Below are 26,137 nucleotides of genomic sequence, written 5' to 3' on the forward strand. Positions count from 1 at the left end.
CGCTCTGTTTTTCACTCACACTGTGCACGTATGTGTGTGTGCTTTTTGTGTGTGTGTGTGTGTGTGTGTGTGTGTGTGTGCATCTCTGTGGAGCTCCGAGGAGGCCAGGGGTGGAGGCAGGCCACAAGAAAGAGCTCCCCAAGAAAATTAGAGAGGACTCCACTCAAACACTAACAGAAAGCAGAAAGAGAGAGAGACAGTGAGATGCTAACCGCCAGCCAGACTTAAAGAGGTAAAAAGAAAGAGGGAGGGAAAAAATGATTGTTGGAATGAAGAAAGAAAGAAAAAAAAAGAAAAGCAAACAAGGACAGGGATAATAGCTGACGAGTGCTCTGGAAACATGCCCCCTCTCCTCTGAGTGGACTACTACTACAGTTATTACCACTACTTCACTTGACAAAAGGTTACTTTTCAGGAAAAAGTTCATGGCTTGCATGTTGGGTGTGATTCCACAACCTTCATTTTTGACCCACAGCTCTTTCTAAATGTTTTTTTCCCCTTCCTGCTATAATCACTGTCCTTGTTTTACTCCTTTATCAGAAGCATAGCGCATGTCATCCTAACCAGCTTTGACAAAACACCTCGGGGACATATTTTCAGTTTCTTGCCGTCTGCTCCAACCATGACAGTCTTCAAACCACACACAGAGAGATATTGAATTGGCGTGCTTCATCGATTTGAAGCACGTTCACAGGCGAGGTGCTGAAATCCCAAAACAGTTCATCTTTGTTTTCATTGCACAGCGTTGGACTCCACTTTTTTTAGGTCTATTGCTTATTTTACTCAAAACTACACTTCTTCATCTTTACACGGAGGGAAAAAAAAAAAACGAGAGAAGAGTGAGACAGAAAGAAGGAGAGTGAGACTTTGGTGGGACCTCCAACAGCGTCTCACTGTTAGGAATTCTGTTGTTTATATAAACTGTAATCTTTTCCATTCGTTGTCAGGGCCTGGGGAGTCGTGTGTGTACGAGTGTGTGAGTAAGAGAGCGTAAGTGTTTACATGCCTGTACATATGTGTATTTTTCCTGTGTGTGTGAGCGCGCGTGCGTCGGTCTGTGCACGTGTGTGCGATGCATACTACGTAAGTGCATGTGTGTGAGAGCGGACTCTGAGCAGAGCTGAATTAGGCCTGCTGTTTATTCAGTGCATTACAAGGCCAGGAGATGTTTACAGCAGTATATTTATGCTACTCCCCAGCTAGCCAGCTCTGGCTTGCCCCATTCACCCGACCACAGCTACAGCTACAGCTAAACAAGACCTCCAACAGAGACACCAGACCCCTCTCTGTCTCTTTCTAACCCCGTTCTCTGAAAATGATCTCTCTCACAGCCATGGGAGAAAAGAGGAAAACAAGATGCTGAAAAAGCTCTCTAATGACTCCCTTAATCCCAATCCAACTTCCTTTTTACTTCTCAGTTCTTCTGTACTCCTACACATTTACACCTCTTCATTTTTCCAATCCAGCATTGCAGAGAGACCCATTCATCTAATAATCATCTACCCACCCACCAGGACTTCATATCCTTGCGAGGAAGCCACCCTCAGAGTACTTCTCCTCCTCTCTCTGCCTCTGTCTCTGTCTCTGCAGAAAAACTCTGCTTTTTATGTCATGGAGGCCTGTTGCAGTCTGTGAGCTCAAGGTTGTGGTTTCGGGTTTGGGCCGAAACCACATTCGGCTGAAAAACACTGAGCTATTCGCCTTTTTTTCCACTCTGACCATGAAACAGTGGTAGAAAACACACGCACACATATATACATATATGCACAGTTTACACTTGCATGCACGCACACACACACACACACACACACACATATAAATATGCGCACACAGGGGGAGTGATATCTGTTGGTGGGCTCCTCACCATCTGACTGGCTGAGCAGTTCAAATTTAGCTCCACTTTTTATTACGGTACCTAACATGGAGGGAGAGAATGCCAAACGGATGATAGGAATTTTTACAGATTCCTTTGTGTGTGTTTGTGTGAAAGAATCAGTGAGAACGAATGAGAGCGAGAGACACCACCCAGTAGGTAGTGGAGCACTTCCATGTTTACGAGCAGCTGCTACACACCCTTGATGTTTTCCCCATTTGTTGTGCTCTGAGTTTGGGGAGACGGATGTGTGAGTGTGAGCCCAGAGTGACAGAACCAGGTGCATATTTGTCACTCTGTGTGTGTGTGGTGTGTCTGTGTGTGTGTGTGTGTGTGCATAAATAGGGGTATAACATTTCCACCTGCATGCTCCCCTGACCCCCCACAAGGCTTCCTCCCGTCCCTGAGTGAGGCTAGACAACTGGCTCCACACATACAACCAGACACACACACCAGTGGTGTAAAACCAAAACACTGCTTCTTGTTAAGGTAACATATGGACTGTGGAGGGCGTGGACACCAGTGCTGTCGAAACGAGCACCGTCACACACTCTCACACAGGAGCACTAAGTCAGCACAGCTTGACAAATGCATACATACAGAGCTGGGCACACAAACAGACGTACATACACACAAGCATCTCACCTCATGATGAAGTCAAACTCTGACCCTGCCAGCATGAGAACGCCCAGCAGCGTGGAGATCGCTCCGTCGACCACCGGGGCAAACATGTGCTCCAGAGCCACTGCCGAGCGCTTGTTTCTGTTGCCAATCGCTGTCAGGAAGCCCTGTGGCGGACGGGGGGGAGGTGGGAGGAGGAGGGGGGAGAGAGAAAGAGAAATGAGTTGGAAATCTTTGCCGAACACACGAAAGTTGTGCTTGCGGCGGAGCTTGGCACGCTTCAGAATTCCTGTCTTTGGTTTTGTTGGGGATCACTACACTACACTACAAGACAGTACACTGTGCTAGAGAGCTGCCAGCATGAACCAGGAAGCCAAAAGTTCCCTAGTAAATTTTTAATCACACTTATTTTACCTTAATCACTTTCCATTTCAGGCATGAAGCCGCAGGAGTCTTTGCAACTAAAGATTTTTTACAAAAGGCTGCTGCCTATTGCTTTTATCAAAGGCTACAAATCCGTCCACGGAGAAACAGGACATTCAATCAGTAAATAAAAACTATTATCATGGCCTAAATGTAATGTTTCCTCATAAAACTAGCTGTACACTTCTTATGTCCATACATATCAATTGTTATGTAGTTGTATATCAGTGTATTGCAGGTGTCACCTCGTGTGTGTCCTAACTCACCAGTGCAATGTGAACGGTGAACTCCACTCCGATGCCCACAGAGGCGATGAGGATGACCACGGGGATGGCGCTGAGCTTGATGCCAATCAGACCCATGATGCCAAACAACTCCACCGTCATCATGGCCAAGATAAAGACCTGAACAGAAGACATGGAAAAAAAACGTTGTCAACTGAGAAACAGTCGAATGATGAGGAAACAAAAATAAAATAAATAAACAGCAATAGTGAACGTGTTTTTCTTTAGTGACTGAGTTGAGCCCATTTTGCCGCTTCACCCCACACAATCTTTGACCCTGTGCTCAGGCTCTGCTCTCAACCACATGGCATCAAATTACCCACCCTGGGGCTATACACCCACCCCTCCTTCCCTCCCTTGCTTATCTTCCTCCTCTTTCCTTCTTTTAGTTGGTTGACATGATTGACAGCGCCCGGGACAACAGAGTGTGAGCGTTGCGTCAGTACCCATCACACCAAATTTATGTCCACTGGTTTCTTTGTGGCATACAAATGATCTTTTTGACCAATAGCAGCCTACAATGTGTATTTTTTCTAGATTTTGACATTTAATGCAACATTGTCATAACACCACGTTTTAAGTTTAACTAATGTCTCAGTAGAAAATATGTGATGCAACTGTAAACCGCGATACAATAAGGAACAACACGTCTTAGCAAACAAGGAGGAGAAAATGGTTCCCGGCCAACAGGAGCTTTTGATCCCAGCAGGCGCTATGAGCCGGGGCACGGTTAAATTGGAAATGATAAAAGCCGTTTTACTGCTCGACCACATACAGGCTGGGCGAAACCTTCACAGGCTGGCTGATGCTTGGAAACCGTGCATGCATGTAGCTGTAGCCTCTCTCTCTCTGTGTCTGAGGAGATTGGGTCGTGTTGCTGTCTCAATCAGTGCTGCTTTAAATGAAATGCATTCCAACTGAAACCGGCACTGTTGTTGTGCTACACTTCAGCCCCCACCAACGGTCAGGGATATGTGGATTTGTGTATGTGTGAGTGAGTCTGGGGGGCCCTTAAGGACCACCGGTCCCACCAGCTTGTGTGTGAAATGTTTTCCAAACACTGCACACTCAGACTGTCTCTCTCTCTACCTCTCTCTCTCTCTCTCTCTCTCACACACACACACACACATACATACATCCCTGATGGATGGGTTGAGCAGGCCAAGGTCGCAACTGGGCAGATCTGTCCTGTCCCCAAGTCTTTCCCTCTCCCTCTGACAAAAGCTGTGAGGGAGTTGGAGGTAGAGGCTTCAGGAGGGCAAAGCCTTTCTTGCTCCTTTGCATTTCCTTTTCTAAGGCCGGCCCAGCCTACATTAGAATGACAAAGGTCCCCGTGTGTGTGTGTGTGTGTTTGAGTGTGTGCGCACTGGCCCTCCACAGAGAAAAAGGGGCCCCCTAGACAGCGTTATTGAGCTGTGCTGAGAAGGGTGAGAAGAAAGTGAGAGGAAGAAGAGAGAGGGAGGAAGGGGGTAATGATGTTGTTGAGGTAGGACGAGGAGGAAAAAGGTGAGACGGAAATAGACGCAAATGGAAAAGGAAGGACAAGGAGGCATTGGGCGATGTGAATACTTTTGAGGAAACTGATAGTCGGCTTACAATGATGCCGGCGGTCCAGGGGTTGAGCAGGAGGATCGCGCAGACCAGGAAGGTGCAGGCCAGCACCACGCTGATCGCCAGCAGGAACCAGTGTCTGAGGCCAATGTACTGCTCCCAGAACAAGAAGGGGTATCCATTAGGGTAGTTGAACACGCCCTTGCGGCTAAACTCGTCGCAGATGGCCCGCACGCTCTCAATGGCCTCCACGAAGTCTCCAGCCTGGCGAAGGCCATTCAGGTAGAAGGGGAACTGGGCGAACTCCAGAGGTTCTGCAGCCGGGACTGAAAGAGAAGATGAGATTCAAGGTGTGATCTTGTACAAACTGCGTCCACTCTCAAAATCAAGATGTATAAGATGAGACACTTACTGCGCAGATTCTCTCCTGTGGTGTCATACTTGTCATGAATCCACTCTCTGGGGTGGGGGTAGAAGTTGGCCTGGGAGGCAGCGTAGCCTAGAGGATCGTTACTGACCCAAACTGTCAGGTAAATGTAAAACACCTCCGGGGGGATCAGACCCTCTGCATCGACCAGCCGACGAGACGTCAGCTAGAGGAGAAAGAGAGAGGGGAAAAAAAGATTCAGTTTTTGTCCGAATGAACAGTAAAAAGACAGCTAATAACATAGCTGTCTACTCCACCACACACCTTGTCATGGACAGGACATGTGGGTTCTGTTTTAAAGTTGTTTTCTTTTCTTTGCGGCTCTCGGACATACCTGGCTGTAGTTAAAAGGCTCTTTTTTGGAGCCGGTCTGGATGAGGAGTTTGTACGCCAGAGCTCCGTCCTCTGTGCCGTTACGATAGCTGTCAGCGGTAATCCTGCCTGCCTGCCAGTCGGCATCAAACGCGGCCTGCAGACCTGCGTGTAAAACACACACAGGAGAGAAAGGATTATTGTGGTTGTCATTTATAAATATTATGATTTCTATTATCATGAAATTATAGCAGTTTTCCTGCGTGTCTGTCTATGTGGGCAGCCATGTTGACAGGATGAAATATCACATTTCTTTTTCCGTCTCTCTCTTTTCTTTCTTTTTCAGCTGGCTCTGATTGACCTGTTAGCTATTACTTCCTCTTGACTGGGCCTCTGACACGTCCTAGCCCGAGGACACACACACACACACACACACACACACACACACACACACACACACACACACACACACACACACACACACACACACACACACACACACACACACACACACTCACACACACACATGCAAAGATAACCTACAACCCCAACCCGTCTATTCTACCACCCCTGAGCCCAGGTGGATGGGGATAAACACCGTGACTGCACTCTGAACTTTCACTCACCCTTTTACACATTATCACCCCCACACACCCATTCACTCCTGTTCTTAGTGAAAAGCACACCTGAAAAAACCTGTTGCACCCCCTTGCCTGGGTTCTGATATTGTTATCAAAAACCCTCAGGGAGGAAAGAGAGTAAGTTATAGCATGACTCAATCAAAAAGAAATAACATTACTCGGCTTGGATTCTCACCTCGGAGCCAGTCGTGGAAGTAGTGCAGCCACATGCGAGGCAGTTTGTTGTCGCTGTCTCTGACCACATATTTGACAGAGTTGAAAGCGTTGTGCAGCTGGATCAGCAGCCTCTGTGACCGGGCGTAATCAAATCCATCCATGGTCACCAGGTACATGTTGTAGAAGGAGAAGTACTTGAACTGGGCGTCGATGAAATCGTATTCCTTGGTGTCGCGTGGCACGATATCGGTCAGGTAGAGGCCGTCGTGCACCATGGTGGTCCCGTACAGGCTGAGGCCCAGGAGGCCCAGGAAGAGGACCACCACGATGGCTTTGCTTTTAGGCTTGAGGAGCAGGGGGGCATATTTCTCCCTGGCGAAGCTGGACAGGTTCCAGTGCAGGAAAGGAAGCGGGACGCACTTCTTTCCTGATTTTGAGTCCTCCACTTGGGCCAGGAGGTCCCGCGTGGAGCTGGAGGTAGGGGTGAAGAGCTGGGAGCCATAGGGGTCTGGCACTGTGGTGGTGGTTGGGGAGGGTGTGATGGCTAGAAGAGCAAAAATACAAACAGCACATGATAAGAGTGCATCATGACTCACTTAAAATACAAACTGCATAGGATGAGAAAAAAAAACAGCTGTGTCACATTATTTACCTTGGGCCTGGGAGGTGGGGCAAAGAATGATGGAAGGTGGGCTGGTGGAGATTTGTGAGGTAGGTGGTAGAATTGTAACTATATGTTGTCCTGCTGCGTCGCACTGGGTGAAGGCCTGCACTGTGGTGGTGATCTGGGTGCTGGTGGTGATGGTGGACCCAGCGGCGTACTGGTGCGTGTGGGCCGTCGCCGTCGTAGGTGTGTGCGGCTGCTCCCCGGCATCCGACAGCTCGTGGGGAGAGAGGTGGATGACGCGGTCGGAGCAGGGGCTGTACAGGCAGCAGAGCACGTCCAGGCGCTTGTCCTCGCGTCGGTGGAGGTCCAAGCTGAGGATGGCGGGGAAGATGAGCAGCACCATGGCGAAGTTAAACACCACCACGATGGCCGCCTAGGGAGAAAAAAAAAACAGACAGAGGAGGAGAAGAAAGTGAGAAAGAGAGAACAGTATGTGAAATTACAGGCACCCTCACCCAGCTGGGAGAGTCAGGGCGCCTTCATTTTTTTTTTTACTGTCTTAGACCATAGCCCAGAAAGTAAAGAAAAAGCCTTACTCTAAATCACCAGCCAGGAATACTAAGCAAGCCAGGAGGGGAGAGGGAGAGAGAGAAAGAAAGAAAGACTGCCAGAAAGAATGAACTACTAGAAAGAATGAGAGAAAGAAGCAGGGGGGGAATATATATGCTGCGAGTCTGAGCAAAACTATCACCCTTCACCACCACCACCACCGCCGCCCCGCTCACTCCAGCCCTGAAGCTGACATTCTAACTGGCTGTGGTTTCCAGCGTGCATGTGTGTGTGTATGCGTGTATTTTTGTGTGTGCTTGTGTGTTTCGGACCACCCACAGTTAGTCACAGATCAGAGCAAACTGCCTTGAAGGGGCCAGTGATATACTGATCCACCTCTCCCTCCCTCTTCCCCTCTCCTTCTCTCTCTGTCTGCTTCTCTCTGTTCATCACTCTCTTTGCTCTGATTATTCCACATTACACACATGTACACACACACACGTGCACGCGCACACACACATACACATTTATGCACATATACAGACACACGCAGAGACACGCACACACAACAAAAATGTTGGCCCTGTAGGTGCAGCGGCAATAAAAGTGGGGAACAAAAGCTTTGCTTGCTCTGAATAAATGTCACCTCTCTTAAGTTATCTCTTTCATTTTCAAAGGAGCCTCAGGCCTCTCGGTGTGCGATTGTGTACATGTGTTTATGTCTGTGCGCATGCGTGTGAGAGTGCACGTGAGTGCGTAAGACATACCTGCAAGGAGAAAGCTCGCAAGGCAGGGATGGGTACGAGAGCAGCCATGAAGAATGCGATCATGTTGTTGATGGAAGTCAGAGCCACGCTGGTGCCGGTGCGACGCAAACAGTCTCCAGTCCGTTCCTTTAAGTCAAACACAGGTATAAGTGAGATGCAGGAGAGGAGAGGAGAGGAGAGGAGAGGAGAGGAGAGGAGAGGAGAGGAGAGGAGAGGAGAGGAGAGGAGAGGAGAGGAGAGGAGAGGAGAGGAGAGGAGAGGAGAGGAGAGGAGAGGAGAGGAGAGGAGAGGAGAGGAGAGGAGAGGAGAGGAGAGGAGAGGAGGAGGAGGTACCTTGAAGGGGATGTTGGTTCCAGCTTCTGTGAAGGAGTGAGCCAACAGAAACATGTCATCCACACCAATCCCTAGTGCCAAGAAGGGAAGCACCTGGGATGGGAAACACATCAATGGGGGAACAAAGGGTCAGAATGAGCTGAGTTTTAAATGTGCAACATCAAGATTCAACACCGTAGACACTATGAAGTTTCCTTTGGGCTGTACCTGTGTTGTGGCAGCATTGAAGGAGAGCCCGAGGAGGGAGCAGAGACCCAGCCCTGCAGCCACCGACAGGGCCACCAACAGCACACCGGCCAGCCCCACGGCCCCCTGGGACTTAGCACAGTCCCACCTTAGCATGGTCACACAGGCATACGCCAGCTAGACAGAGAGAAGACACTCATATTAAACACCAGAGTATATGTTTTCATTAACTTACTAGCCTGATTTGAATTGGTAAACATGCTCACCATGAGCAGGTATCCTCCAGCCACCCTGATGACGCTGACATCAGAGAAGGACTTCATGATGTCATTGAGGGTGGTGGTGGAGAAAGCATGGATGGACTGGCTGGAGTTAGCTGGGATACTCTGATGGACCACCTGAAGGAGACAAATGTGTTGGTTACGAAGCTGTGCAGAAAGTCAGCATGTTAAATTCAAAGCGTAGAAGAAGAGAAATACGCTGGAATTTATCATTTGACTGTCAAAATCAGGATGCTAAAAACCCCAGATTGATAGTTAAGTATACTAAATGTCTTAGCGGGTCTGAGATGCTGGGTAACACAAAGACTTTTTCCCATGAAGACACACATCGTCCTGCACACAGCAGTTTCCCCCCAAGACTGTACCACAACCCCAAATTTTAGGGCCCTTAAAACAAGAAAAACACCCCCGTTCTCTTTGAAATGTGTGTGAAAAGTGAGTATGAACGTGTGTCTGCGTTTCCCATGTGCTAGCATATGTGTGTGTGTGTGTGAGTGTGTGTATGACAACTGAGGAGTAATGAGCACAGATGCCAGAGGTTGTGAGGTCAAAGGTGAAAGGGATGGGATCGCATGGCTCAGAGAGCTGCTCCCCTCCATGAAGGGCCCCCCCCCCCCCCATCCCCACCAAGCTATTTACCTGTTTGCCCTTCATCATCATCATCATGCACCGTCTCTTATAGATTTGTCCTTGTCCTTTAATGTGTCAGTGCAGCATCTCTCTCGGTTTACGCTTTCGTTTTGTTTCCTTTCCTCTCGTCCACATGTCCCTCACTTTCCCTCCCTCCCTCTCTCTCTCCTTACCCTCACCATGGTGGGTGTCAGCTATCACAGCAACAGCTTGTTCCTATAACTAGGGCTCTGACAGAGAGAGATTATTGACCTACCACACACACACACACACACACACACACATGGTCATACACCCACACGCACACACACACATATATACACATACCTACTGCCTTAGTCTACCCTGCAAATTTGCCGTACAACGGAGCTGAAGACTGATGGAATTCAGACACTGCAGAATGAGTCCCATGCGTGTGCGGCTGTGTGTGTGTGTGTGTGTGTGTGTGTGTGTGTGTGTGTGTGTGTGTGTGTGTGTGTGTGTGTGTGTGTGTGTGTGTGTGTGTGTGTGTGTGTGTGTGTGTGTGTGTGTGTGTGTGCAGATGTGTGTGTGCGCATATGTGTGTGCCAAAGCAAAACAAGCCTGCTTAGGAACAATGAATTACCAGCTAATTTCTCCTTTTCACCCTCTTTCTATTCTTTTGCTGCCACTATTTCTGTCCAGCTCATCGTTGAAGTGAGCGTTAACTGCATATGAAATGTGTGTGTGTGTGTGTGTGTGTGTGTGTGTGTGTGTGTGTGTGTGTGTTCGCACCTCCACAAACTTCCTCTGCCAGGACTCGAGGATAGCGGTAGCCTTATCCTCATTCCAGTTGATGTCATGGATCTCATAGTCGTCTTTAAAGTGCTCGTACAGCTGCTTGGGACTCATCAACAGGAACATGGTCTGAAGAGCCTCCGCACTGCAAACACACACAAATATATAACAGACATCAGACTTGTCCTTTAAACATGGTTTATTGTGTGTTGAGCTGAGTTATACCTCAAGTGCATCATTATCTCACAACTAGCACACTAAAAATCATCCTGTTTGACTGTTTAAATGTTCGTTCTATCCTTAAACTTTATTCTTATTGGAGCGCGCCCCGCTGTGAATGGCTAAAAGCAGGTGCCGTTTCTTCTAGGATTTGTCCGCCTGCCTGCCTGTCTGCCAATGTAAACAGCCAAAAGCAGGTGTTATCTAGTCTGTCTGTCTGCTGATCTCCAGGCTGCGATCCCAGATGTCCTCAGGTTTTCTTGGCACCCGCAACAGTGAGCTGCAGTGCTGCTCAAAATATGAAAGAAATGATCATAAATCACATCCCAGAGTAAGTGTGGCTCTCGCAGATGGGACTGGAATCCTCTTTCACTCAAGGCTGTGTTGGGCCTGTGTGGGTCATGATCTGGGCTCTGACCCAATGCTGTCACTCCATTTGTATTGGCCGTGCTTTTAAATCCAGTTGAAGTCGATAGGAAAAAAAACAAACTCTGGAGTACGTCTAATGAAGAGACATGTGTCAGCTTTAGAAAAATGTGTTCTTTCCCTACTTCTATTTCTTCATCTTCTTTGCTTCGCTTAACAACAAATGTGTAGCATGGGGATGGGGGTTGGTTAGCTTTATGTGGCTGTCAATCATCTTTAATTGGCCTATCCTGGACCTGGGTCATGCAGGAAATCGATCCCACCCGGTACGAGGCATTCCTCGCATGTGGGTTATTAGGGGTTACACAGATTCCACAGTCACCATGGCTCACAAGCTGACGGGTTTGCCCACCTACATCTTCTAATAGGACAAGGGCAAAGCTCTAACATGCTGTGTGAAATCACCTTCAACTGCACTACTGTAGTCTCTCTTTTACACGACTTAATAGACACACACCTCAGCAGAGTATCCTGGCTGTTTTTGACCCGCCCTCCCAGGATCAGCTCCTCCTGCCAGTGCATGAACTTCCGGCTGAAACCATGGCAACCACCCTGGAGATGCCGAGCAATGTCGGGACTCTGAATGGAAGGAGGGCAGAGGCACAGACGGAAAAACACACAAGAAATGTTAGGTGCATCTGCATCTTCTCATCTTCTCATCATAACTATCTTCATCTCACAGCTGCTTTGTGTGTGAAATCATGACTGAAGTTGTGTTGCTTACCTCTCCTTTCTCTTTGTTGGGAGCACTAAGGGGGCAGTCAGGGTCCGAGGGGTCTAGACATGACCTGTTCATGTAGGCATGGCCCACCTACAGAATAACAGCACATTATTAAATTCTCAGGTCTGTAAGTAAACGAATAAGCAATTATTTGTTCATGAGTCTTTCATTGAGTAAATCTGTCAGTGTGTACTTCAGTGACCCACCTGGGCTTTGTCCAACATCTCTTTAAATCCTTCTAGTGAAGTGAATTGACTCAGTTCCTCCATCAGCTTGACTGGATCTAGATTCATCCACTGGATATCTGGCATACCCCTGTAGAGAAAAGACACACTTATGAGTTGACAGCTAGAAGAAACTACAAAAGCACATTTTATCACTTTGTGCCTACGAGGCTACGCGGCTTTGCATTCCTGCTCGGGGTTTAATTTGAGCAGAAAAATCTTTCACTTCAGTTTAATTCTCGCTCCCTGGTTGTGCTGCTGGGGCTTTCGCGAGAGGTTAGCTGCAGATACAGGATAAAATAGCGTTTATTATCCTGTTTCACGCTGCCACAATGCCCGCAGGGAAAAGGCAGGGTGGCTGCCTGCTCACTTCTATTCCTCAATGTCCTGCACCGAGTCATAAAAATTACCTCTGCCTCCCAAACATCTTGATAAGGAGGGAGGGAAGGGGAGACACTGAGTCGATGGCAGGAAGGAAATAGGTGAGGGATGAGAGAAGAAGGGAAGCGAGGACTGTAACACTAAGTGACGTTCGCTGACAAAGAACCTATTCCTGAGACCTCAGCAGTACCACCTCCCTCCTCACCATAGGATAAATCTATCATTTTGCTCCTTATTACTCTTTATTAATATACCCTAGTCTACATATTTTACATGTTTTACAATTTATACTGTCTTTATCTTCCAGAAAACAACTCAACCACTTAAATATTATTGATTTCTAGTACTTTAAGTTAGATCTTTATATGCTGCACCTCAAAGCTTAAAATCTTGTGTTAAACAAGAAAGAAATAACATGCTTCAGTAATGAGAAGATTTTGCGATTCGGTGTTAAATGGGTGTTTAAGATGGATTTTCTTCTGCAGTGAGACCAGTAACACAGAGGACAGACTGAGAGATGGAGGGAAATAAAAGAATCTCAAAGTGTCTTGACTCCGGGTTCAATCTCCCTCCAATGGCTCATGAAGAGAGCTCCTCTCCTATTCCCACATACCAGGGTCCCTTTTGCTGCTGCTTGCAAAGACACACTCCTTTATCAACTAGTTTTTGCTTGAGTGAACCGCGCCTGGGCCCTTTTGTTTTTTCATAGATTGCTGCTCTTTGTTCTCCCAAGTTTTCTCTCTCACTCTTCCTCACTCCCTTTCCCAATCTGCCTCTCTCCCTCTTACCCCTTCTCTCTCTCTCTCTGGCCATCTCACCCGTTTTTTTTAAACTTTCTTTTCTTTTTTTTATTAGCATTCAAAACCAAGGCTGAAGTGAAGTGGAAGCTGACCGCGGTGTCCACTGGTCACGGTGTCCACAAGTTTCCCCCCACTCAGCTCCACGTGAAAGAAACGAGTAAAAAACAATGAATAAATAACAACAGATGTTGAGCACTTAGTGTGATTTACAGGAATACTTGGAGGACTTGTGAATCATCAAAGAAGCCTTTTCCCTCTCTGTCGCTGTGCTTTCACACTAGCCAACTGGGAGATGCAAAGGATGGGAAACTTTTGTTTGTTTCTGTACGTGCTGGCTTGTCATGCAACATTCTGCTCTCGGCCCAAGACAGAAATATAAACAAATAATCTATTTGCAAAGAAACATCTGCCATGATCTAAACTATCTTCTATAAACTAAGGACTCAATTGAAATATCACCGCTGACAACAACAAAAAAAAACTCTTGCAGTGACTCAATTTCTCAAGAGAACTTCGTCCCCAAAAAAAGGAGAAGGAAAAAAAAAAAAAAACCTGAATCCACAAATGCCCAAATACGCCCAGACTCCACTGTTAACTGTCTTGTAGCCTCTCTCTGTCTTTCTCGGGGGACTTGAGGCTTGAATACTGCCCATTTTATTTGTTGGACAACTTGGGAGCTGAGAGCCTGGGGCATTACCATGAGAATGCCGAGTGTTAGCCGTGAGCTGACAAAGCCGGCCCCCCTCCCTCCTCCGGGGCCCCTGCACTGATGGACACTCACTCGTAAACTGAAAGAATGCTTACCATTGTCTGACCCAAAGGGCTCCCCTGCCACCACCACCACCACCACCGCCGCCGCCTGCCCGCCCTCCGTTCTACCAACCCACCATCCAGTTGCTGCTGCAGCCATCTCTTCTCTCTCTCTCTCCATCCCTCCCTCGCTCCCTGCATCTCTCTCTCTCACTTTCTCTCTTTGAAATTCTCTGTCAGGACAACCCCCCCCCCCCCCCCTCCTCCATCCCCTCCCCTCTGGTCCCTCTCTGGGCCCTAAAAGAACTCTATTACTGACCGCCGCTGTCAGTCACAGCACCCACTGACAGACTACTGAAAGCCCAACTGTATGTCTCCATCTAGCATGTGTTAAAAGTTACGGACCTCTCCAAAAGCTCTAGTCTGCAACGCAAGTCAGATGGAAGCAATGACAGCAATGGGAGTGCCAAAATGTTCAATGAAATGTTTTAATATGCAAAATAATAATAATAAAAAAATGGGTTGAATATTCCAAGACTTACGGTAAATAGGCGGAGCCTCCCTGTAGTTTGGCCCCTTCCCAAAAACAGTCCAATGGGGTGATTATCATACAGGGGAATAGCTTGTCAATCATCTGTGATCAGAAAATAGACAGGAAACGTGATTAAACAACACAAATTAGGGGGAAATGTACCGGTATTCAAAAATCTGTTTGTTCCCTTGTCAACTCACCCTTTCAATCATGATATTTTCTATAATAGGGAGTCCTGATTTATAGCATATTTTGTTAAGATCCCAAGATCTGCAAAAAAACAAAAACATTGTTACTTACAATCTTAAATCACAACACAAGCGTAAAAGAAAAGAAAAATTCATATTGCATACCCATGCTTTACTTACTTTCCAAACAGCCACACCTGAACTTTGCTGGCGGACAGAGCAGCTTCCATGTGAACCAGCAAAGCCTCCTGGGTAAGAATATTGGTGCCCTCTTCTTTGGGGGTCTGGATAAGCATCTGTGAGGTAAACACTGACTCCTCTCCCTGCTTCTCCCTGGTGTAGCGAAGCTCCGTGCTCACCCGGCTGCCCGCTGGAAGACAACGAGTCAAGAATTTACTTAATACTTAATTTTTGATTTATTGACAGACGGAGATACATTAGCGCTGAATTTCCTTAACGCACATACAAAGACTCACACATATACACACATTGGGATCATATAACAAAGTGTCTTGCGTGCGTACATATGCGCACACGCTTAGACAAGAACACACACATATATCGACCAACGCCCTTGGCCCTCGCCAGTGTTGGTTTTGAAGGCACTTCACACAAGCCAGCGTCTGGCCAAGAGAAATGAGTAATACAGCTTCTCATTGGCTCCTTCTGTGAAACAGATGTGCCCTGTTAGTTAGGAAAACCAGCCTTCTGATGCCCCGAAAACCCCTCTACTGTTCTGCTCAGGGCACCAGATATGGACAAAGACATTTTTGAATAACATGAAAAAGAGATTGTGATGAAGAAACAACGAAAACTCTTTGCATGTGTTCATCTTTGAAGAGGCCGTGATGAAAAACTTAAGGCATTGACGACTATGAAAACGAAGAGAAGTTGTGAGCAGCGACATCAAAGATATGAAGACGTGAAGCAAGGGAGAGGTGGTGATGAACAGAAAAGAGATAGAGAGAGGATGATAGAAAACACAGAGAGAGAGAGAGAGAGAGAGAGAGAGAGAGAGAGAGAGAGAGAGAGAGAGAGAGAGAGAGAGAGAGAGAGAGAGAGAGAGAGAGAGAGAGAGAGAGGGAGCTATGTTGTGCTGTGTGGTAGACTCCAGCCCCCTAATTACAGAAGGTTGCCCTGAAAAGAGTTTGCCAGCCGGGGGGATCTGTGCCTGTGCCAAGTGGACATGAAACATGCCGCGCTGGATCACAGAGGGCCCGTCTGCCCCTCTTGCTGTCCCACTACATGACAACCCCAGAGAGAGAGAGAGAGAGAGAGGGAGGGAGGGAAGGGGAGAGGGTGGAGAGAGGTAGGGGGAGTATGGAAACAGGGGGCTACCTCCTTCTTAATTCTAACTCTCGCCACTCTTTTACTCACTTTCACTGGGCTGCACTCGATCCTGGCTTCACCTCTCTTCCCATCTACCGCTCTACTTAACACCGGCTATATGTGCTGCTTCTGTCTTTCTCTCTGTCTTTCTCTCTGTCTTTCTCTCTTTCCCCTTACACTCTCTCTCTCTCTCTCTCTCTCTCTCTCTCTTTCGCTCTGCACCTCCCCCCAGCCTGGAGCAGGCTCCTGTAATTGATGGGGAGAAAAGAAAAAACAAACTATTCAGCCTACGCCGTGAAAAGTGTGAGATCAGGTTAGAACTCTGGGCCTCGGAGACACACTCCAATATTTCTAGGCTTCACTTTCAAGGCTTTAATTACCTTCGCTGGGGCTCAAGAATATCAGGTCACCTCGTTTATTTGGAGTCACGGGTGTCTTTTTTTTTTTTGTTGTACTGTCTGGCTCAGTGCATCCAAAAAGAAAATACCTCCAAATGGGACATGTTCTTGTTGGGTATTCTTTGCACATCTGGTCACACAAATCTTTTAAAGTCTTTAAGTATTTATAAAGCTTTTATTCCAAGGGAGCCAAACAAAAAAGATGTAGAACAAGTAATTTCCTCAAGACTTTTGGAGAGTCTTGTGGTCGAGAAAATGAAGTAAACGTTTTCTCAAAAAGAGTACTGGTTCTTTTGGGTTTATTTGACTTTTATTAAACCGTTTTTCACACTGCCAAGTGCATGTAGAAAGTGATGAGGCTCGATGTGAGAGTGGCCGTTGGACATATAGTTCCCCACAACTCTCAGCTCCGTTTCCTTTGCTGCACAGATTTCCAATCAAAAAATAAAAAAAGGCTACTACAAAATGGAACCCTTTCCGTTCGTGGACTTCTTTGACATCTGTTAAACCTTTTTTGACATTTCGTATGTTAACCTCTGCAGCGTGGGGTTTTGATCCCAACAGGAACTGGGTGGCTCGGAGAGACTCTGGCTCTGTAATTACAGGCCTCCTGAAGTAAATTATAGCTATTTGTGTCTCGTTCCTCCCATCTGGACCACCCAGGCAGCCAGTCCTCTCTTCTCTCTCTCTCTCCCTCTCTTTCTCGCCTCCTCTCCTCAACCCCTGGTCTGGCCCCAACCACCCAACTTTGAGATTCGCAACTGCTCTGCTCAGTTTAGCTCGGTTCACAGCTCGCATCAGTAGGAACCATGTCCCTTCTTTTCTTATCCCTCCCTCTCTCTATCTCCTGCTCTCTCTTCTCCCTTTCCTCCTTCTTTCTCATTTTCTACTTCTTTCTCTTTGTCACTCTTTTTCAATCCCCCCTACCCTCTCCCTACACTCAGCCTGCGCTCCACACAGCCTTAAAGAGACAGTTCCCGGAAATTTTCCCACCCTGGGAAGAAGGCGCCTTTGAGTGTGGGGTTTTAACACCACAGTGGCTGGTAATTTTATTACATGAGCAATTTTGTAACATGAAATATTAGCCTATGTCTGGCAATGTGATCAAAAATGAAAAAATAAATGATCACAACTGTCTGAATCATATCATATACAGTTCTTTCACTGGATGTTGTTGAGAAACTCAACCACTGTCGTACAAATTTTTTGCAAACAACTTGACTGTTGGGCGAAACATATGAATTCATTTACTAGCTTCACCGCTAAAAGCACTTTCACAACAGTTACGACACTGGGAAAGTGAGAAGCGAGCGAAAAATACTGTAACAAGCCCTGACATGGTTTCATGACTGTGGGTGTACAAATTTGCATGTGTGTGTGTGTGTGTGGATGTGCATATATGTGCCTGTGGGTTTGTGTGTGTGTGTGCACTGGTGTAAAAACTGGACCCTGTCTCCATCGACCTCAGTCATTTCCTGCACACCTGACCCCTCCGTTCCCAAAAGCCGAACACCCAGAATCCCTTAACTCGGTGAAATATGTGCGGCTTCTCACATCTGGCTTCTAGGACAGAGCCAAGGCCACCTTTAAACAGCAGAGATTCTATTCTATTCTATTCTATTCCATTCCATTCCATTCCATTCCATTCTATTATATTCTGCCTTCATGTCTTAAAGGCCTAGTCCCAGTTCCAGGCCATGCTAGGTCAGACCAGGCCACCTTCAAAGTTCAGTGTGGTAGATTAGCTGGATTAGGGGGCCTCTGAAAAGGCCCCACGCTGCTATGGAGGAAGACCCAAGACGAAGAGGGCTGTAAGTGACATGTATGTTGTTACCTGCTACATACAGCTTTGGAAATGACCTTTTCCTGATTTACATAGCATGGGAATATGAGCGGAAATGTACAGCTGATTTCAACACAGATCCTCCATTGATAAAGCATAAGAGTTTGTGGGGGAAAAAAAGAGTTCTCACCATCACAAAGTATCAACTATATAAAAAAAATGCAGAAAGCTATCCCTTGGCTGCCGCCCTCCATACATCATTCACTTCTTCTTTGAACCCTTTTTATACTATGTCCTCCAATAGAGGTCCTTTATTTCTTTAGATTTTCAGCTAAAGAGCCAAATGAGAAATTCATTCTCTTGGCCTGGCACCCAACGTCACAAAAAAAACCCTTCTTACTCCTTTTGTCACATATGGACCCACCAGAATCAGGACTGCATGTGTCCCACTTTGGGTCCTCAGCCCGGCCCTGCCCTGTGGCATTCCCTAGCCAGGGCACCCCCAGCAGATGGGCCGTTCCTCCATACAATCCTTCAGTACAGCAGCTCCAGACTGAATGCAGACCCTTTTGTCATTCAGCCCTTCAATTTCTTTCAGATGTTTCCCAACAAACAGCAGAATAAAATAAAGAGGGAACGTTTTTTTCACAACAAAAGCAAATGGACCAAAACTTTCCCAGCCTGTAAAACAATGCCAGAGCTGGCTGTGGGAGGGTGAGGCTGGGGGCAAGAAAGAGGAGCTGGCACTTTGCTATCTTACCTATAGAAATACAATGTGTGTATGTGTGTGCGTGCGTGTGTGTGTATGTGTCTCTGTGCGGGTGTGTGGGTGTGTGTGTTTGTCTTTACACAAACACTGTATCTGTTCATCAATCTTCAAAGACAGCTGTATTATTATCATAGGAGGAGGGGAAAAAAACCTATCAATGTGTGAGAATGCAGGAAAATAAAATGATTAAAATCCAGCAGTGTGTACCACGGTGAAAAAAACACACCCACCCCGAGATCACACCTTAAAAACAGTATAAAATGGCGAAAACAACATGAAAAATCAGTTTCACTTACATTCTATTCAGATGTGCCAGTGGTGTTAGCCACCACACATAAATTTCCACCAGGGTTGGCATTTAGGCACTTTCTATTTCCATATGTATAGGCTTGCCTCTGCTAATTATGCTAATCATGGGCAGTGTTGGCCACTGTGAAAAATAGTCACATTAGACACTCCACTGACTGCTAATACTGCTTAATGTGTGGTTGAAACATACATTCATCCCTGCCTGAAAGGCAAAATTTTTCCACGTTGCTGGTCTCATTCAGACAAGAAATGAATTTATTGAGCCCAAGAACTATTTCTTTTTTCCCTCCCAAGTACCAAGAAAATGTTCAGTCTCTCTCCATCTCCCTTTACTTTTTATACTTTCATGGTGTGAAGGCAGAGGCAAATGGTGCAAACTCTAAGGTGACTGGTGTCGCTTTATTTCGTGTGGACCAAAGACAAAGGTTGCTCTTCACCAGTGAAAAGAAAGGGTGCCACACTATATTGATTGAGTTTTCATTATCCCGTTTTCGGCTGCATTGCGGCTTTTCAGGATATTGCATTCAGTGTTGCAAAGACTCTGACAGTCCAGTGTCCTATTTCCAAAAAGCGTTGGCACCAAAATCAGAGAGTAAATGTATGTTATCTCTGTATAAGAGGCTGTGTTTGAAATCAGGTCCACATGATGAATATTTTTGTTTTCTAACTGTAAAAGTGATACTTCAAAAAGACAGGCAGAGAACAGTCTGTGTGTTTCTTGTATATTGGAAGCAAAGCCATGTGTCTGTCATATGCACATGTATCTATAGCTGTTCAATGTGTGTTTATTTGTTGGGGGGTGGTCTTGGTCTGACTGTTGAAGAGCGTGCATGTGTGCGTGTTGAGGGGGGATGCTGAGAAAGAGGATGGAATGAGGGAGACTTGGATTGAAGGATGGAGGTAAGGGGGGTGAAATAAACATTTAGAAGTGACCCAGGTTGACTCTAGTCTTGTTTGTTCTCTCTACCAGTGAGGTCCTGGGCCCTGAGCGCTGGGAGTTTATTTATCTAGCTGGGGCACCACCGCGCACTATTCACCTCCAATAATGCCTCATAGAGCTCCCTTTCTGTGTCTGAACTGGGGCGCTGTGTGCGCTCCGATGAATTATAGCATTTACCTGCTGTGCTGCTCTGAGGTTTGTTTAGGGAAACTGCTCCAAACATCGAAATGCCCACGTGTGCATTCGCTCATTTGCGCAAACTCAGGGGTGTGTTCTCTCATCCACACTCTGTCAATGGCTTTTAATCAATATGTTTTCTGGCTCCTCTCATATCCATAAAAGATCTTGTCTGATTTCACTGCTAGCAGGCTAAGCTAGCACTTACATGTGGTCTATGAGGACTGTGTATGTGAAGATCTTTACCTCCCCCTTTCCTATGCTCCTACTACATGGCCTCTTTATGGGACATGTGGTGCGCCTGCTATCTGGACAGGACCTGTCTCCCTGCACTCATATTTGGACAGCTTGAGTCTGTGTACATGTCTGTCATGCCTTACCCAAACTCTGCCAAGAAGGATGAGTTTAGTAAATGTAAACACCACCACTTTTACATGGAGGCCATTTCTTTCCTTTTTTTCTCAAACAAGCTTTTCAAGTGGGCCTTTGTGTGCGGGAAAAGCTTTCACCATTCAACACCTGACTTCAAACAATCATCAAAACACATTCAATCAATAAATGAAAAAAAAATTCTAGTTACACAGATTTTAGTTCAAATTTCAAGCCTGAGCAGGCGACTTCTCTCTCATAAAACTCCTCCCTCCCACACCTCTTGATGGTAAAAGACAGACAGGCATGAGACTGTCTCACATCTGATGTTTGTTCATGTGAGACGTGCAAAAACACAAGCAAAAAAAAAAAAAAAGTGTCAGCCAGCCATAAACCTTCCACCCTGTTCCTGCCCCAACCCCCCAATGTCTCCTCTCATCCTTCTCTTCTTCCTGCACCTCTTTTTACGACCTCTCTCCTGGACAATACAAGATGGCTCGCACGTTGCCCAACTCACACCAACTCTCACACACAGGATATAGAAACAAAAACACCACGGAAAAGACACATTCATTTATACCAAGTTAAGGAGATTGTGAGAATTGAAACGTGTAATATAATACAGGCACTTTAAAATGATATGATAAAAAAGGGAGATTTAGAAGTGGTGCCTATTGGCTGCAAGCATTTGTTTCACTTTCCAAAAATAAGATATACAAAATACTGTAACACAACATTGAATGAAAACAGCCCACGAAACAAGATCTGTTTAAGTAATTGAAGGTATTTTTATGGCTGATGTCTGTCTCAGATTCTCCTCAGTGACTGATCAGTAAGCCAAAAATAGTCCTTAATCCCCTTGTCAGACTAAACACCCTGATACTGTGTCTTTTATTCTCACCTACACAGGTGTGAAGACTGAAGGCACGATTAACCCTTCTACTTTTTTTTTTTTTGCCTCTTGTCCTCCTTGCAGATGCACACGTTTCCAGACAAGTATCCTTGGGGCAAACCACACTGATATAAAAAAAAGGACTGTGTCGGTGTAGGATGGTACACTGAGAGCGCGCTTGGGAATGCAGATAAAAGAGCTAACTTCTCCTCCCGTTCTGTTTCTGTCTGTCGACTTTTTCTAGACACAGACTGCACTGCTGTGCTCTGTTTCACAGTGTTTTGGTGCTGGAGGAGGGAGGAAGCAATTAAAAAAGCCCTGGTGGCCTGACTTCACAGAGCAGGCAGACAGACAGGTAGAAATATAAACAGACGCACACAAAGCACAGGCAGACACATGGGCATGCAGTCAGGAAATTCAGACGGGCAGACATACGGCCAAGCGCACTGTACACGCTGAGGGTGGCAAAGATGACAAGCGTATGTGTTTGCGTTTATACCGTGGGGGCAGCTTCAAGTATGAATATATGATGGGAAGCATATGCCCCTAGCACATTTGCACATATTCACACACAGCTTACACCATGCTGGTAGAGTGTTAACACGTAAGGTGTCAATTCACAGCTAGTTTATTGTGAACAAATTAGGATGCGACGAGTAGAAAGCCTTTGCTTATGCTACAATTCAATTCAGATATGATGCAAATGACTACAGGTTAACATTAATTATTACATTTCTTTTAAACCAAGGTATATAAATAAAGATGATCCATTAAATCTTGATAACTAATGTTGAAAAGCATGTTGAGTCTCTTGATATGGAATCATCCGTGTTATTAGTAAGTATATTATTCCTCCCTCTTGTGTTCTGGCTTATGCGCAATGGTGCATGTGTGTGTGTTTTCCTGTGTTTGTGTGTGTGCGTGTGTGTGAGAGAGAGAGAGCGGCAGAGGGAGAACTAACCTCTCCTTGTTACTGAACCACTTTACTCTCCATTGAGGCCCTAGCAGCTTTGTCAATGGGCTATTGGTGGAAACAAGGCAGGCAGAAACTTTAGAAACATGGCCACAGCCTCTTAAAGGCACAGCATTCCTTTTCAGCCCCCCCAACTCTCTCAATCCCACAGCAAAACAACTGGCACACAAACATCTAAACATCTCCTTTAAGAGACGGCTCTGCCAATTAGCTCAAGAGGTAATCCTGAAGCTTTACACTAACCAGAAAGAAACCAAAGAAAAAGGAGACTGTGGAAATTCAAACTCTTGTTCCCTGTTTTTGTGGGAGATTCGGGCTTTACCTTCCAGCCTCAAGATAATTATTTCAGAGAAAACAATTACAGAGATTTTAAAAAAATGATTAATCTGCCTGATTAAGGAATTTATTTAAAGTCCTCCAAACACTTCTCCTGACACTAGCAATGTGTGATTCCTCCAACACCTCCGCCCAGCTCCTGTGGGAGCCGCCTGTCCCCGTCCTCTAGTGACATGGTGGGCTTAAAAACCCTATAGAGTCTGTTTATATTCACCAACTGCTGTGGTGCTTTTAGAGCGTGCAAAACAGGTGGGTAAACTTCAGCTGCATTCACTTATATTTTTTCTTCTTGTGAGGAGGAGGAGGAGGAGGAGGAGGAGGAGGAGGAAGAAGAGGGAGGGGGTTTATGGAGGTGGTGCCTGCTTGCCTGCCTGCCTGCTTGCCTCTTGTTGAATGGAATCCAAGAATAGTTAGGGACCACACAGGGAGCTGAGGGGGGAGGGGTCAGAGCCCTCAAAGATGGCTAACCATTCACACAGTCCATCTGCTGCGGGGATCAGCCCCGGCACTGAAAGCCTGGGGGTTTAAAAGGAATTTCGCCAGTGTGAAAAACCAAATAAAGCTGCCTCTGCCCCTGAAAATGCACAGATAACCTAAATCTAAAATGCACCGAAAGAGGGTAAAAGAGAGCAGTGTCAAATGTAGAGAAGGTCTGTGATCTGGCACAGAATGACACATACACACAGTCATCCTTGTAAAGCAAGCAAAAGACAAGTGTATGTGTGTGTGTCCGTGTGCGTGCGTGTGTGACAGTGGAATGCAGTCGTGTCAGAGATGTGTTCGGGTTTCTCGGGCTAACTGTGACTTATTAAGAAATGAACAAACATCAGCAAAACAAAGCAATGCGGAGCCTCAAGAACCAAACAATCCTTTGGTGACACACAAGAAAAAAACATGAACTGCTGACAAAGGAGTTAATAGGCCTACTGTGTCTACAAGCTTTTGGGAGATTATATTCCCTGAGAGAAATTTACTAAAATAAACCAAAATTGTCATTTCTAACCAGTCAAATACCAAATAAAAAAGCAACCCCAACATCAGCAACATTGTTGCTGCTGCAGTCAAAGCAGTCTGCCTGTCTGTCTGTCACTGAACACCTAGTGCCCTCCCATGGCACTGAGATGACACTAACATTACCACCCTGCACCTTCCCACCAGCCACTGCCGTCATTCAAACTCTTATTAAAACCAGTGTGTGTGTGTGTGTGTGTGTGTGTGTGTGGCTGGGTGGGTGGGGGACAAGTTCATTAAATGTGTGCATTAAAATGAGCTGCGTATAAAAATCACAAAATCTACTCCTGACCTCACAGAATGACGGTTCTCCTGAAGGATGCAGACTGAGGTGTTGCATTGGCCAGACGCACAACACTGGTGCAAATCTAACGGCACTTAAAAGTTAAAAGTTCACGCAAACACCACTCGGGAGGAGAAACACATGCCGTATCAAACGAAAGACATCTTTAACTCACCTTCCACCCATAGCTGTTCGATGTCCGTTTCGATGGCTGCTACTCGGAGTCCCACAGACAGAGCCCCAAATACTAAAAGTCCAATAAAGAGGACCTTCCCACAGTGCCTCTGGATGTGGCAGCCCAGAGAGAACAAGAGGGCCTGGAACCTCGCCCGGATCCACAGAGGAGCTTTCTGACCTACCGCCTTACCCTGGATTTGAAGAAGGAGGGAGGGCGATAAAAGGACAGTATTATTATTATTGCTGTTACCATACATAAAAAAATGAATCATTGCACAGCTGTCCACAAAGGGAGCTTTCATGGCTTGTATCTGTCTCAAGTGTGCAGATTTTAAAGCACGGTGACAACTAACACCCCCAAACACTGGATGAAAAGTATTGTCAGAGGATTTATTTTGTAGTATTTAAATCAAAGCTTTATATAAAATGTTGATATGCTAAGGTGTTAACTAACTAACCATAGACATGTCCTGATATTTGTACTGTCAGACCAATGCCAGCTAATAGCTCATAGTCCAGACTAAGGACAGGATCTCCCACAACACCTCACATTTGAAATGATTTACATCCTGCAGCTATGGCAGTGATTTGTACATGAATTCATTTTATTTTGGAAAGCAGTTCCTTGTAGCTTCAGCTCAGGGAATCCAGAGAAACAGCTATGAAAAAAAAGCAAACATGAGTGCATGATTTTCATCCAAAAGACAAAAACCATGACTGTAGGAAAATTAAGTTGTGAAATATCAAGTTTAAATTCTAGTCTGAGAGTTGGAAACGTCCAGGAACAATACAGTAAACGTTTTCACTTGATACCAAACACCTTGTATGAATCTGATCTTTTGTGAGTTTCTATGCATAGTGCTGTCAAAAGATGGTAAAGCCTATAATTTAGGTAACTTTGTTCATTTGCTTCTGCCTGAGTATTAACTATTACAAACTAACAGAATCAGCTCTTTATGAATGTAGTTTCAGGCTGACATCTGTTTCCATTTAGTAATCTACATTACGTTTCCCTCTCTAATTTTCAATATAACAGTTAGAAATCTCTGCTTTAGTGCGAGCCATTCAGTCCCTGTACAACAAATGTCACTGCTACAGGAGACATTGCACTGGTGTTGTGGTTTCTCTCAGCAGTGCTGAAACACGTCCAAGCATCCGGGCGGTCCAAAGATGCTTTGTCAGATCAAACTCAATCAGTGAATTCCTTTACAGGACCCACCACATTTCCAAACAGACCCCGGGCCAGTGCACTCTCCGCTGCCTGCACAAAGCCAAAAACACGCACAACACGACCGGGGGAATATGGGAACGAGCCCTCACGGGTGGCTTTAATAACAGGCAAAACATAAATTAATGAGAGTCGGCTCCGCTCAAAAGTGAACAGCAAAGTTTACACGCTGCCAAATGTGGATGAGAACATTTCTTGTTAAGGTGTTATCACTTTATTTTTCAGGAGGTTTCCAACATCTCATGCGAGCTCGGACCTCTAGACTATCGGGTTTTGTCCAATGTAGACTGAGTTTTTAACTCTAAATCAGCATGTGATGACAATTTCTTCTCTTCTTTCACTAAACAATAAACAGTTAACAAGAACTACTGCTGATCTCGCTGCTGTCTCCCTCTCAGAGCTCCGGTGGTCTCCCGGACCTCAGGCTGAGGAGCTGCTGCTGCTGCTGCTGCCTCAGCCTATACCCTACATTACCACATGCGCCCTCAACTCACGATTAGATAACGGCCAAATCAAACGCTGCCT

At 46.0% G+C, this 26,137-nt stretch overlaps 1 protein-coding gene across 1 annotated transcript in view; it reads right to left on the bottom strand.

Annotated features, from left to right (window-relative positions):
* ptch2 (patched 2) overlaps positions 1-26,137 on the bottom strand; it is a gene marked incomplete at its 5' end in the record, with an annotated part of 28,650 nt that overhangs the window by 2,269 nt on the left and 244 nt on the right. The window contains 19 exons of the mRNA XM_083991181.1: positions 2,519-2,661; positions 3,184-3,321; positions 4,798-5,078; positions 5,165-5,345; positions 5,514-5,656; positions 6,308-6,832; positions 6,941-7,328; positions 8,212-8,337; positions 8,545-8,637; positions 8,752-8,907; positions 8,997-9,128; positions 10,395-10,542; positions 11,500-11,621; positions 11,767-11,853; positions 11,970-12,078; positions 14,461-14,552; positions 14,651-14,720; positions 14,819-15,008; positions 24,383-24,575. Coding sequence (XP_083847307.1) covers positions 2,519-2,661; positions 3,184-3,321; positions 4,798-5,078; positions 5,165-5,345; positions 5,514-5,656; positions 6,308-6,832; positions 6,941-7,328; positions 8,212-8,337; positions 8,545-8,637; positions 8,752-8,907; positions 8,997-9,128; positions 10,395-10,542; positions 11,500-11,621; positions 11,767-11,853; positions 11,970-12,078; positions 14,461-14,552; positions 14,651-14,720; positions 14,819-15,008; positions 24,383-24,575 — 3,317 coding nt within the window. The remainder of the gene's footprint in view (positions 1-2,518; positions 2,662-3,183; positions 3,322-4,797; positions 5,079-5,164; positions 5,346-5,513; positions 5,657-6,307; positions 6,833-6,940; positions 7,329-8,211; positions 8,338-8,544; positions 8,638-8,751; positions 8,908-8,996; positions 9,129-10,394; positions 10,543-11,499; positions 11,622-11,766; positions 11,854-11,969; positions 12,079-14,460; positions 14,553-14,650; positions 14,721-14,818; positions 15,009-24,382; positions 24,576-26,137) is intronic.

This window comes from Trachurus trachurus (genome assembly GCF_905171665.1).
Source record: "Trachurus trachurus genome assembly, chromosome: 17".
NCBI lineage: Eukaryota > Metazoa > Chordata > Actinopteri > Carangiformes > Carangidae > Trachurus > Trachurus trachurus.